At 42.2% G+C, this 12,777-nt stretch overlaps 1 protein-coding gene across 1 annotated transcript in view; it reads left to right on the top strand.

Moving 5' to 3' along the window:
• Positions 1 to 6,168, top strand: part of STK10 (serine/threonine kinase 10) — a 102,698-nt gene extending 96,530 nt beyond the window's left edge. The window contains 5 exon segments of the mRNA XM_042451286.1: positions 339 to 527; positions 1,145 to 1,270; positions 1,835 to 1,948; positions 2,302 to 2,327; positions 2,329 to 6,168. Coding sequence (XP_042307220.1) covers positions 339 to 527; positions 1,145 to 1,270; positions 1,835 to 1,948; positions 2,302 to 2,327; positions 2,329 to 2,449 — 576 coding nt within the window. The 3' untranslated portion in view covers positions 2,450 to 6,168.
• Positions 6,169 to 12,777: the final 6,609 nt, after the last annotated feature.

Below are 12,777 nucleotides of genomic sequence, written 5' to 3'. Positions count from 1 at the left end.
TGTCAGTAAGTACTTTAAACATCAGATGACTTACATGTGGAGCTGCCACTATACAATAATGTTATTTGGCAGCTTTCCATGGTGTCCAATATACCTGAACTGGCTCTTAATACTCATTCTTTCTGTGAGTATAATACTTTTCCTGGAGTAAGCTGTGAGGAACCCTTATAAGAACTAGTTGAGTTGGCTTTGTTTCCTTCAGGCAAGCCTACACTAGCTTCCTCTATCTTTTCTGTTGTTCCAAATCTCTCCCCACCACCAAGTCTTTTGGACAAATAGAGTCATATATGAGCACTAACTTGTCTCACCCCTGTCCTGGGTGATTGTTGTGATACCAGGAGCGTGAACAAATGCAACGATATAACCAGCGAATGATAGAGCAGCTGAAAATTCGGCAGCAGCAAGAGAAAGCCCGTCTCCCCAAAATCCAGAGGAGTGAAGGGAAGACACGCATGGCCATGTTTAAGAAGAGTCTCCATATTAACTCCAGTGGAAGTGCATCAGAACAGAGAGAAAAGATAAAACAGGTGAATCATTCTGGGATTGGAGAGCTAGCACCCTTGTGAAAAGGATTTGATTGTACAGCTTTCATTGCATTGACTAGGGTTCCTGTGAGGAATAATGCAAGGTAGGTTTATAAATTCCACTTGGAGAGTCCTATACTCAACTGCTGGCACAGACAGAGAATATTGTAAACATTTATCTGGCTTCATCTCATAACACTGACATTTATGCTCCAGTGTTAAATAAAATGCGAGTTAATATCACCAGGAGATTTTACTGGGAAACCCAAGCAACCTACTTGCAATGCCTTTTATGTTTTTAAAATGGTCAGAAGGCACCTGTAATACAGCTAATACAAAGTATCATGAAATCAAATTATATTGAAAGGTCAATAATGTTCATACAGAAAGATATCAAATATGAATTTGAAGGCCCTGCTGCTAGTGCAAAGACTGACTGGGGGCAATTTCTACTGAGAAAAAAATTATTTCTGAAATTACACTGGTGGATCTGGAGAGGAAAATCTCTGCAGTATTCTAGACACTTGTATATAAACATTGTATGAAACCATTTTTTAAAATTAAAAACAAAACAAAACTTGAGAACATAGTCTCACTTCAGATGCTCCCTTCTATTGCAGTTTGCACAGCAGGAGGAAAAGAGACAGAAAGCTGAAAGGCTGCAACAGCAGCAGAAACATGAGATGCAGATGAAGGATATGACTGCCCAGTGTGAGAGCAACATGAATGAACTCCAGCAGTTACAGGTAACTTAATACTACCAATCAGCTTTTTAGATGCATGTGTTCCTTTGAGATCAGAGTGTAACATACCTCTAGACTTGCCTATGCAGACGTTTTTCATCCATTCAGAAAAACTGGACCATATGTCTGACAGTAAAGTCTAGAGCAGAACTGGAGAATAACTGAGGTGGGGGGATTGTCAGTATGCTGATACATGTATGTCATCCTTCCTTCAAGGCCTATCCCATTTAATCACTGTAAAAGCCTTGTATTTTATTCTGAGATAGAGAGACTTTTCCAAAGCCACCCAATAGCCCAGAGATTTGAACTTTTATGCATCTGACTAGTACAGTCACTAAATGAGTTAAGCAGACACACACAGCATAAGATATATACTGAATGAGAAGATATTTCCTTGTGTTTAAAAGACATCTCCCTCTAGCTCTTTTCTAGACCTAGGAACTCACATCGAGATTACTACAGTTATGCTAGCAGGAATGATAGGTTTTACGCCAACCTTATTTGCCTTTTTTATATTTTCTCATGCAACTCTGTCTCTCCTTCCTTCCTATCCTGTGATATATCTAGAATGAAAAATGTCATCTCTTGGTGGAACATGAGACCCAGAAGCTAAAGGCCTTGGATGAAAACCACAATCTGAACCTGAAGGACTGGAGGGATAAGCTAAGACCACGAAAAAAGGTGACAATTAACAGTGAAATAAAACGTCTTCTGAAATAAGATCAAATTCCATGTAACTTGAACTCCTGAATTTTCAGTCAGTTTACCAAAATATAGTACCACAAGTTGTATTTTAATGAGTTGCAAAATAATGTGTTAGGGGTGACTTATATTTGAATTTTTCAAATTAAACTTGAATTGCATATTTCAACTTAATTTTTTTCCTTTTTTCTCCACCTTCCAATTTCATTTTCCCTTTAACAGCCTCTCCTGCTTGTAAACTGGGCGGGATCCAGGTGACGAGAGAGCCAAGTTTTACATCCTTTAATTGAACCGAGCATATTTTTTAACTGAGCTCTCTCTCCGTGTTTCAGGCACTAGAAGACGCAGCTGATCAGAAGACGAGAGCAAGAGTTGTTTTTCAAACTCAACGAGGAGGCTGATAGTCGTCTCCAGCCATCACAAACCAAGCCTGCCAAATTGTCCCATTTACCTCGCAGAGGCTTCATAACCTTGGATTAGGGGCATGTTGTCTATATATCTGCCTTCATCTGCTGGTGTGGTGGGGGCGGGAACAAAAGAACTTCCATGGCTCCTTTCCTTCAGTGCCAGCTCCAGTCAGCAGTCTCTGCTCAGCTATTTGTGAAAAACAATCAGTGTGGCCTAAGATCTACTCCACTAGAGAAAAGACAGATTTCCATTTAGTTGGTTCTGGCAGGGGCTGACCACTTGTGCTAGGGGAACTGTGAATGTACTTCAGGTAGGAGACCTGAGGATCAGCTCTGTTGAACCCATTGCCCAGCTATTGGACATGTTACTTTTTTAACTCCTGCAGAAAAGATCAATGTTAGAGAACCAAGAGATGTTCAGTGCCTTTTCAATAATGTTGTTAAACTTGCCTGTTTCATTTTCCTCACTAACTCTTCCATATAGTGAGTCAGTTGGCTTCATTAAACAGCATGATTATTGTCTAAGTGGGTGGACTTTGGCCTCATCCAAGCACAAGAGATTTAGCTGTGGACAGTACTACAAAAGACAATTACAATTACCTGTTTTATTGTGGCCCCCATTTCTGTTGAGGAAGTAAAGAGACACCTTCTCCTCCTAGTCTTCTCTTTTGAGGAAACATCTCTTTTCACCATGTTCTGGAATGACCTGGGCGCTCCTCCTGAGATATTTGTGCTCTTTTCTGAAGTGTGGGATAGAGCCTGAAAGAAAAAGTGAAATGTTCCAAATCAATGTCGTACCAAACCCAGGGCTAACAAATAAGGTAGTCAGAGATTTGTAGTCTAGTGTGGAAGAGTGGGTTTTCATTACTATGAAACATGTCTTCAGCTGTAGGCATTGCTGTTCAATGGGGGGCAAGGAGGAGTTTTACATGAACCACACTTTTAAATCAGTAAGCCCGGTAAAATGTCACACAGTTCAGATCTGAAAGGGTGGGGAATGCAGCTAAGCAAAGTCTTCCCATTGATTGCTTTCTGTCTTCTCTTAGGCTGGTATTACCATCTAAAAAGGGGCATAATGACCAGCCTGTCTACTTCACAATAGTTGATGCCGGTTGCCTTTCTTTTCTATTTAAGTCAGTTTGTCTGGTTGCCCCCCCACCCCACAACACCATTGAATAGAGAGTTCTCTTTCCAACTCCCATTTTTTCTAGGGGGGGCCTATGGTCAGGTCATAACTAGAATGAAGTGGCCGATCTTCAATATAAAAATAGCAATATAAACACAGGTGTTGCCTTTAAAATTTCTAGCAAGGTAAAGGTACCTTGCTGTCTCAGCTCCACAGATGTGACTTCCATAGAACAGTAAATACCAGTGTTGAATTGTTCTTTTTAGTCCCAATCTTAACTCACTGGATGCGCTGTGATTAGAAGGCATGCTTTTAACATAAGTTATTCTCTGTTCTGCATGATTTGAGTCATCATCTCTATCTCTGCTTTTCTCTGAGTCTGCAGCAAGTCAGAAGGGTGTATATAAGAGGTGACACATACAGTATAGCAGGATATTTACATGTTTGAATGGTGAAAATGTTCAGCACCTCACTGTCCTTACATTTTTGCAAATTCCTTTTTAACCAAGATGTATGATTCTCCCCAGCTTGTTTTGATTTATTAACAATATTTGGAAGGTTTTATCCCCGCTAGGTAACTTATCAGAGTCTTACTTTTGAACATCTGGACAGCTAGTCATTGGGATAAATGTTTAATTTGGTACTTATTCAGGTAATAAAAGCAAACAAAGTCTACACAATTTGTCATCTTTAAAAAGTACCACCATATTATGGTGGCCATCTGGTCCAACTTTCCCTTTTATATCTACAAGTCTAAACCTTCCAACAGGGTACATTGCCTTTTATGTATGCAATAATGCTTTTGGTTCTGGTGTATCCTATGAAGCAATGTTGCTGAGGACATGGTTATCTCTTTACAGTGTATTTGCAGGGGACCAAGTGGAACTGAAGGCTGCTGGCAGTTTGAAGTTCTGCGAATAGAGTAAGAGCAAGAATCCATTAATGTGCTGGCACCAGAATTAGTGTATGACCAAAATATCTGTTTAAGGGACTTCAGATTCTGAGTTTAGAGTCTAGAAAATGTACACTGAAAAGCACTTTAATTCTTCATTGTATTTTTTAAAATCTTTGTCAGGGACACATTTATACATCACAATCAGCCATGGTTCTTCAGTATGAATGAGCCAGTGTGCTTGTGTGTACTCATTCCCACCGGGCTCCTTTTGCAAATGGAAAAAGTTCAAAGACTGGCAGACCTTCCTTCCATGGTTTATTGGGACATATGAAGAAGGAACTCTGATTTGTCTAACCATTTGTTTTTTCACTCTGGCTTGTCTGGGGAGAGATAAGCCAGAATTCCTAGTTTGAAGGTCGTAACACATAAACCTGGGACAGAAAGTGCATGGTTAATATGGGCCCTGGACAGACGGGCCTTTAGCATGTAATGAATACGTGCTAGGGTTGCCTCGCGACGTTGCTTACATGGGCGCACTGATATCACAGCACCATTGGCTCACTCAGCGCACAGCGCCATTGGTGCACTCTGGCATCACAAGTGCTCCGGAAAAAGAACCCACTTTTTGCGGATTGTTTTTGCTGCACGAGGGAGCCACGCGGTTTGTCCGCTGCAGCTCCCTCACGCAGCAAAACAAAGCACTGGCAGACCACCCTTTTTGGGCGGTCTGTACCCCACCTTAGATTGTCCCTTCTTGCTGAAAGAGCCAGGCAGGAGGAATCAAGCAGTATGCAGCACCATATTACTTGAGCCCTAGTGGTTAAGATTCAAACCTTGGCTTATTGTGTGTGAGAATCAAGTGTGTGTGTGTGTGTGTTTGTATGTGAGAGAGAAACTGAACAAAGCCTACAGAATGTTCTTGGAAATTTTAAAAAGCAGGGGCTGATTTCTGTGCTAGCTTCCTGTTGCAAATTACTGAAAATTATATATTTAAATTTATACACATGTGTGTGCAGACACACAAATCCACATGTTGTTCCACCTCTAAGATATCAAACTGTAGTTGATGGTTTGAACGTTACACAAATTCACAGTTGCAGTATCTTTCTCTTTTGCCAGTCTGCTTTTGACTGATACCAAGAGGTGCTGTGATATCAGTGAAGTGCAATATACTTACCTCACACAGTGTTTAAAGGAAGCTTCTCCAATCTTTTTAATGCAAGAAAGTGTCACTTTCTTTCAAGTAACCTTTTTCCAATCCTGTAAAATCAATGTACTTTTTCCCCTGTTGGGATAGAGTTCTGGTGTGTTTCCATAGTGGGTTAAATAAGAGTTTTTGGATTTTATTTTCCTAAAAGGTATTCTCTCTTTGGATAACCACTATGATGTAAGTAATCTAATAAAACATGACCACAGTGAACAGAACTCTCTGTAACTGTTGTGTATTGTTTTAGGGCCCAGCAGTGCTGACTTGAGTTGTATTTATACATAAACCCGGTGTGAGAGTAAAAGGAATCATGTTTGTTGGAATTACAACCATCCTGACCAACAGCTTTCAGTCCCTGAACCAAACATATTCCTAAAATATATATTGTGTCATTTCAGCACATTTGTACTGAAATGTGTTGGTAATAAACAACTAATTCTTCAAGTGAACCCCAGGTGGAGCTGTTGCTGTATATCTGAACATATCTAAAAGATTACTTTTTTGGCAGAGAGGAAGGTCTCCACTCCCCATCAATTGCCATTCTGTCTCTTGCTCTATCTATCTTTCCATTTTGCTATTAGCAACAGTTTAGCACCAGCAGTATGGAAGTGTCAAACGCTTCTGTAAGATGCACATGACTTAGCTGTAACAGCACCAGAAGAATATTAGCTTCTATTTTTGAAGGTCCAGGCTGGAGGGTCTCATTGTTTACTGGTTACAATGATATCCCAACTTTCCTCAGAAGTTCAGGACATCATACTTGGCTCTCTTTGTTCCTGCTTTAATCCCATACCAGTTCTGTGAGACAGGCTGGGCTGAGAGAGAAACACTGAAGAAGACCACCCTAGGAGTTTCATGGCTGAATTTGGGGGGGGGGGGGGGGGGGGGGGGGGGGTGAGTGCAGGTGCACAAACATAGACCCCCCCCAAGTCCCAATGTTTCAGTGTAAGTGGACTGAAAAATGTTTTCAGATGTAAATTTCTCTGGATGATGGTCTCTGGCAAGTAACTCATCCTTTCTGAGCAGGATTTTGAATAATCCCCATGATGTATTAGAGTTATTGGATGTCTGTCTGTGTGTACCATATTACCATGGTCCCAATCTGTCATCTTTTTCAGATGCTTTTAAAATGTTCCCATTTCTCTCTCCTCCTCCCATTTCCCCCTTTCTTCTCAATTTACTTCAGTTCCTGCAAATTCAATACATTTATAGAATCTTAGAGTTGGAAGAGATCCCGAGGGCCATCCAGTCCAACCCCCTGCCATGCAGGAACTTACAATCAAAGCACCCCTGACAGTTGGCTATCCAGCTGCTATTTAAAGACCTCCAAAGAAGGAGACTCCACTACACTCTGAGGGAGTGAATTCCACTGTCAAACAGCCCTTACTGTCAGGAAGTTCCTCCTAATGTTGAGGTGGAATTTCTTTTCCTGTAGCTTGCATCCATTGTTCCAAGTCCTGTTCTCTGGAGCAGCAGAAAACAAGCCTGTGGAAGAAATTTCCATATGTAGACTATGTTTCTAATCGAACATAGGGTCTCATAAGCTTGTGTGAATGATGCACGGAGATGGTTTCATACTGAAGGTGAGTAAAAAAGATGGTTATTGTGTGCCTTTAACTCATTTCCATCTTGGCAACCCTGAAGTGAACATATCACAGGGTTCTCTTGGCAAGATTTATTCAGAGGGGGGGGGGTGTCCCTCTGGGGCCAAGAGTGACTCACCCAAGGTCACTCAGTAGATTTCAGTGGCTGAGCAGGGATTCAAACCCTAGTCTCCAGAGTTGTACTCCAAGATAGCTCTCAATGTTTGTAGGTGTAGCCATTTCTCTGCAGAGAGAAGCTGAATCCAAGATCCAAAAAGGCTGAAAATTGCTGTGTGTTTATGTGTCTTCAGGTTGCCTGTCAAATTATGGCAACTCCCATTAATTTCATAGTGGGTTTTTTAGGCACGAAATACTCATAATTGGCTTTGTTAGTTCCTTCTTCTGAAATACAACCTACAACTTTCATTGGCAGTTTCTCATCCAAGAACTAACCGGTGCTTAGGCATTTAAATACCCTATGAAACTGACTACAGTAACTAAAAGCCAGTATAGGCTGAAACCTGTGGCTGACATGTGAATACACATTATCACCTTGCTATAAACCAGTAGTCAAGAAAGTACAGTCCTTGAAATGTTGGATTGTAACTCCCATCATCCCTGGTCACTACAGCCAATGGTGAAGAATTCTGGGAGTTGCAGGCACACATTATCCAGAGAGTCACACTTTATTCACCCTGCCATAGACATATGGTTGCATGGATTGGCAGAAGGTTTTTGTCTGTTGTGGACTACAGTAGTCTTGTAAAGTAGAACCAAAGTATTCTGAGAAAAGCAAACAGCTCAAGTTATGCTTTTAGAAGCATGTGAAGCTGAAGGCTTTCATGGCCAGCATCCATAGTTTTTCATGGGTTTTTCAGGCTATGAGGCTGTGTTCTAGAAGAATTTATTCTTGACATTTGCCAGCAGCTGTGGCTGGCATCTTCAGAGAATGCTGGCATGGAATATATACTGTTAGTTGAGAGGAAATGTTTTACATGTTAATCTGTGTATTGTTCTGTTGTTGAATGGCAAAGCCTCAGGGTGTCTATTTACTTAACAATCCATTGTGTGCTGGGAATTGCCCTCACCCTGGGTGGTTTTCATTTGTATTTGTTAGATCTTGATTTTGGTGTTTTTCAGGACTGGTAGTCAAACTTTGTTTACTTTAAGGGTTTCATCTTTCCTGTTGAAATTGTCCAGGTGTTTGTGGATTTCAATGGCTTCCCTTGCATTCTGACCTGATAATTGTTGGCATGGTTCAGAATTTTGTTTTTTTCAAACAGCATTTTATGTCCAGGATGGACATTTTTCTGGCTGACCCAGTCTGCAATGTCTTTCATGTTCTGTGATCAAGGAATTCTCTGAAGATGCCATCCACAGATGCTGGTGAAATGTCAGGAATAAACTCTTCTAGCATACATCCTCATAGCCTGAAAAACCCACAAAAAAGAAGTATCATGCAACAAAGAAGCACATATGTTGGTGTGGTTTTTTTTACAGTCCATGCTCAGAGCATACATGCACTATACACATGTATGTTGAACTGGGGCGATCATTTCTTCCACTGCCTGTAGCCTCAAGGTTGCTTCTTGAATTATTTGGTATTGGGTTCTTTCCTCAGAACAAACCGGATAAAGAAGCCACTGACAGAACTGGCCGCAGGCCCCATTTAATCCCAGTTTCTTCTTCTTGACGCTTATTTGTGCTCAGTCTCCCTGCCCTCCCTCTCTCACACATCACTTTTCTCCTGCTGTCGGAGTCTGGCACTTAAAAGGAGGCATTGCTACCAGTTCAGAAGACAATCCTTTAAGGGAAACCAGATGTGCATTATGCATTAGGTAGCAAAATAAAAAGCAAAGCTTACTGGAAATTGGGTAAGATAGTCCTTAAGTTAGTCAGTAAAAAGAAGGCAGCAATACTCCCAATGGGAGGAAAAGAGCTAAACATACTGGATGTTCTCCACTTAAGATTTGAAACGTTTAAATACGTTTTTAATAAAACCGATTCAAACTAACCCGGGTCTTATTCCCGCGTTCCGATCGCTTTTATTTCTTCGGTCCCATCTGGTTTTTAATCGAATTTTTCCTGCAAGCGTTCCTACTTGGCATGAAATCGTGTTTAAAATAAATCGATTCTTCTCGCCTCCATACCTTAGTTTGGAGCGTCAATCAATAGTACGTCAGAATGACGTAACGTTGAATCCGGAATATTTGGAAGCGATTTAACTTTTGGCATCATTTCCATTTCATTGACAGTTGTGTGAATGTCAATGGCCTGTTGCACAAAGACCAATGAAGTGCGACTTAAGCCGGCGCGTCAAAGGTGGACGGTCCTCTTCATGGTCGTTCCCTTCGGTGGCTCGTCGGTCCTCAATTAACTGACCATGAACGTCAATGCAGGGAATCTGGAATGGTAGTTTATTATGGCACCAGCAACTCTCTGGCAAGGAGGATAAATGTGCTCACAAACACAACAGTCGCTCATATTCCTTAGTAGCTGAGCCAGGGCAGGTGTTAAGGGGTCTCAAACTGTATTATTTCTACAGTGGGTTTGAACTACAGATGAGGGTTGTTTCATAAATTCAAAACTTGTTCTTTAATAATTACCTTAATATACACACACACACAACACACGCTCCACATACACTCATTTATATATAATATGCATGTGTGTGTGTGAGTAATTCCATATATAATCCGGTCTGTCTGGTCTGTCTGTCCTGTAGTGGTGTGTGGGGTGTGTGTGTGTGTTGTGTGTGTTGTGTGTTTGGAAAACGGATCAAGGAGGAAAGGCAGTGGTTTCAGTGGGTAAGACTCTTCTCAATCCAAAGCCCAGGGTTGGAAATGGGATCGAGAAGGCAGTCAGTTTAAGTGGGATAGAGACACAAGACAGAAAAGGGGAAAAGAGAACGATCCCAGCGTCAAGAGGCTGCAGACCAAGAGAGAGGAGAGAGTGAAAGCCCAAATAAGGCAGAGCAAGAGACGTCCCAAGACAGCCAGGGAAATCCCTTCAGAGAGCACAGAGATCAATTGCAGAGGCTTCTGGCAAAGCGAATTTGGAGGAACCCAAGCTGTTTCCAGAGGAACTATGGGATGGGGTTTGGCAGGACGCATCTCCCCTCTTCATGTCCCCGCAAGACAGCCAGGGAGAATCCCTTCAGAGAGCCCAGAGAGCAATGAAGGAGGCTGCTGGAAAAGCAGGGAGGGAGCACTCTTCCCAAAGATTCTCTTTCCAGGGTTGGAGGAGAAGGCAGATTCCATTTGAGAAAGGGAGGGAGAAAGGCTTCTATTCCCCCCACCTGATCAGAGCCCTTCCCTGCCTGGGCGAGATCAGATGCCTCCTTGCGAGGAGCCTTCCCTTCCCTGCCTGGGCGAGATCAGATGCCTCCCGCGAGGAGCCCTCCTTCCCTGCCTGGGCGAGATCAGAACCCAAGCGGGCAGGGAATGCCTCTTGAGAGAGGCTTCCCTTCCTGCTCTCCTCCGTTAGAAATGGGCTCTCCCCACACAGAGGGGAGGTTGCAATCCACCGGGGAAGCCTTGTAGTTCCTTTGGCAGATGCAGGCGCTTGAGCAGCCGGGACTTCAGGCGCTTAAAGCGCTGAAGAATTAAGCGCCTTAACCATTAAAATAAAAAAAGAAAAATAATCTTTATCTCTTATTGAAAGACCACAGCGCGGACAAAGGGGTGAGGGAAGCAAAAATGGCGACAGCCACGACAGATGGGGACAGAAAGGGCAACTCCCCCAAGGCCAGCCCACCACTGCACCCCGCTCCTCCCATCCAGCTAACCCGATTTCAAAGGCTGTCCGTTCCTATTTAGATGCTTCCGGGTTACTATCACATTCAGGGGAAAATGTAGGTTCAACCCTAGTACTTTTTTAACGCGCGTTAAATGACGAAAACTCGATTCAAAATTTTATACCGCTCTACGATTCGATTTGTAGTGGGGACGATTGCGGGTTGCTCTAGAACCGTTCTAGGTTTAAATTGGATCCTAATAGGAACGCCACTCCTAGGATTCGATTCAGAACGCGGGGTTTCACCTAGTGAGAACATCCTCCATAGTAAAGGTAATGTGAGATAGATACTACAGTCCAGTTCAGCTCACTCCAGTTGTCCTGGACTAATGGGGAAGGCTCAGAGACAGCTACAAATGAGGAACAGAACTCCTGATGGGCACTGGGGAACACTTTGCCACCATATTATAAATAAAAAATGCGAACAGAACTCTTTAGTTATTCTCCAAACTAAATGGTTGTATTGCTGTAGTTCTCAAACGTATAACAAGCCGAGACTTGATCCCAATGAATTTTGATAGTTTGATTACTCAGAGAATCATTGCAAGTTACCTGTGTTTTCTGTGCCTGCAGGGTCTTGTGCTGGCATGACTGTGCATCCAGTCGCTTGTTATTTGTGCCTGTAGGCAGACACTAGCTGCCGTTCAGGATGGTAATTTTAAGACAGAGCTGTAAATTGCCCAACCCTCCAGATCTTGTTGGACTGCAGTACTAATCAGCCCTAGTCAGAAGGAATCATAAGAGGAAGAGTCATCATGCTCAGGGTGAGAACAATGATCCTCTGTTATACATGCCACAGTCCCAACATACATGTTGGTGATGCGGATAGGCTAAATTTTGAAGATACTTCAAAATCTTTTAAGAGCAGAGATAATTTGTCTGAGGACACAGGGCTCCTGAAATGTAACTCAACAACCAAATTAAAAATTGTGATAAAATCAGTTTAATCACCACTTGTTCTAAATACTAAGGCAACACCACTCCAGTTGCCCCTTCCTAGATAGCATCATTTTTATAACTATGCTGTGAATTACGTGGCACTATTCAATAAAAAGTGTGCAGATCACCCACCTTAAAAAAATCCTTTGCCTTCCCAGTTGCCTTCCAAATATGTTGGAGTATGACTCCCATGATTCACAGAAGGCTGTTTTTGCAATACCTCTCCCCTCTAGCCAAACAAATCCATCAAATTGCATTAATTCAATTTACAGTGAGAACTGCTGGCCTGCATATACTGAAGCAGGTTCCTAAGCAGCCATTCTTTTACTAAATTGGCAGTCTTCTTTGAATTCTGAGATTTAAGTACAATTTGATGGCCGACAGAGTGGGAATTCAGAAGGACTGTGGATTTGTACCTCTCTATCGCCTCCCTTTGGGGAAATGTTTAGTTGTTCACTTGGTTGCCTTTATTTCTGGCTCTTGAAAAGGCAACTTTCCTCCACATTCTAATAACAGAAATGGAGAACTGGCTTGAAAGTCAGGATTGAGCTGCATTAAGTCTTTGATGGGGCAGGAGGTCTCTCATTCATAAACTTAAATCAAAGCTGACTTACTGACAGCAAGAATAAGGCATTCATGATACTTGCAGTATGAAGCTTCATTTTGAAGTGACCTTTGGTAAAGTGGCAGAGCTAACTCCTCTTCACAATTGGGATGAACAAAGTACTGTATTACTCTATTCTGTGCCCTCATTTAGCTCATTTTTGTTGAGACAACCAGTTTTGGCCTCCAGCCCCTGCATTTTTACAGAGTTTAAATACAGTTGGTCCTCCATATCCATGGATTCAACCATCCG

The sequence above is a fragment of the Sceloporus undulatus genome, chromosome 2, assembly GCF_019175285.1.
Source record: "Sceloporus undulatus isolate JIND9_A2432 ecotype Alabama chromosome 2, SceUnd_v1.1, whole genome shotgun sequence".
Lineage (NCBI taxonomy): Eukaryota > Metazoa > Chordata > Lepidosauria > Squamata > Phrynosomatidae > Sceloporus > Sceloporus undulatus.
The sequence above is the reverse complement of the archived record's forward strand: the minus strand, read 5'-3'. Positions and strand labels throughout refer to the sequence as shown.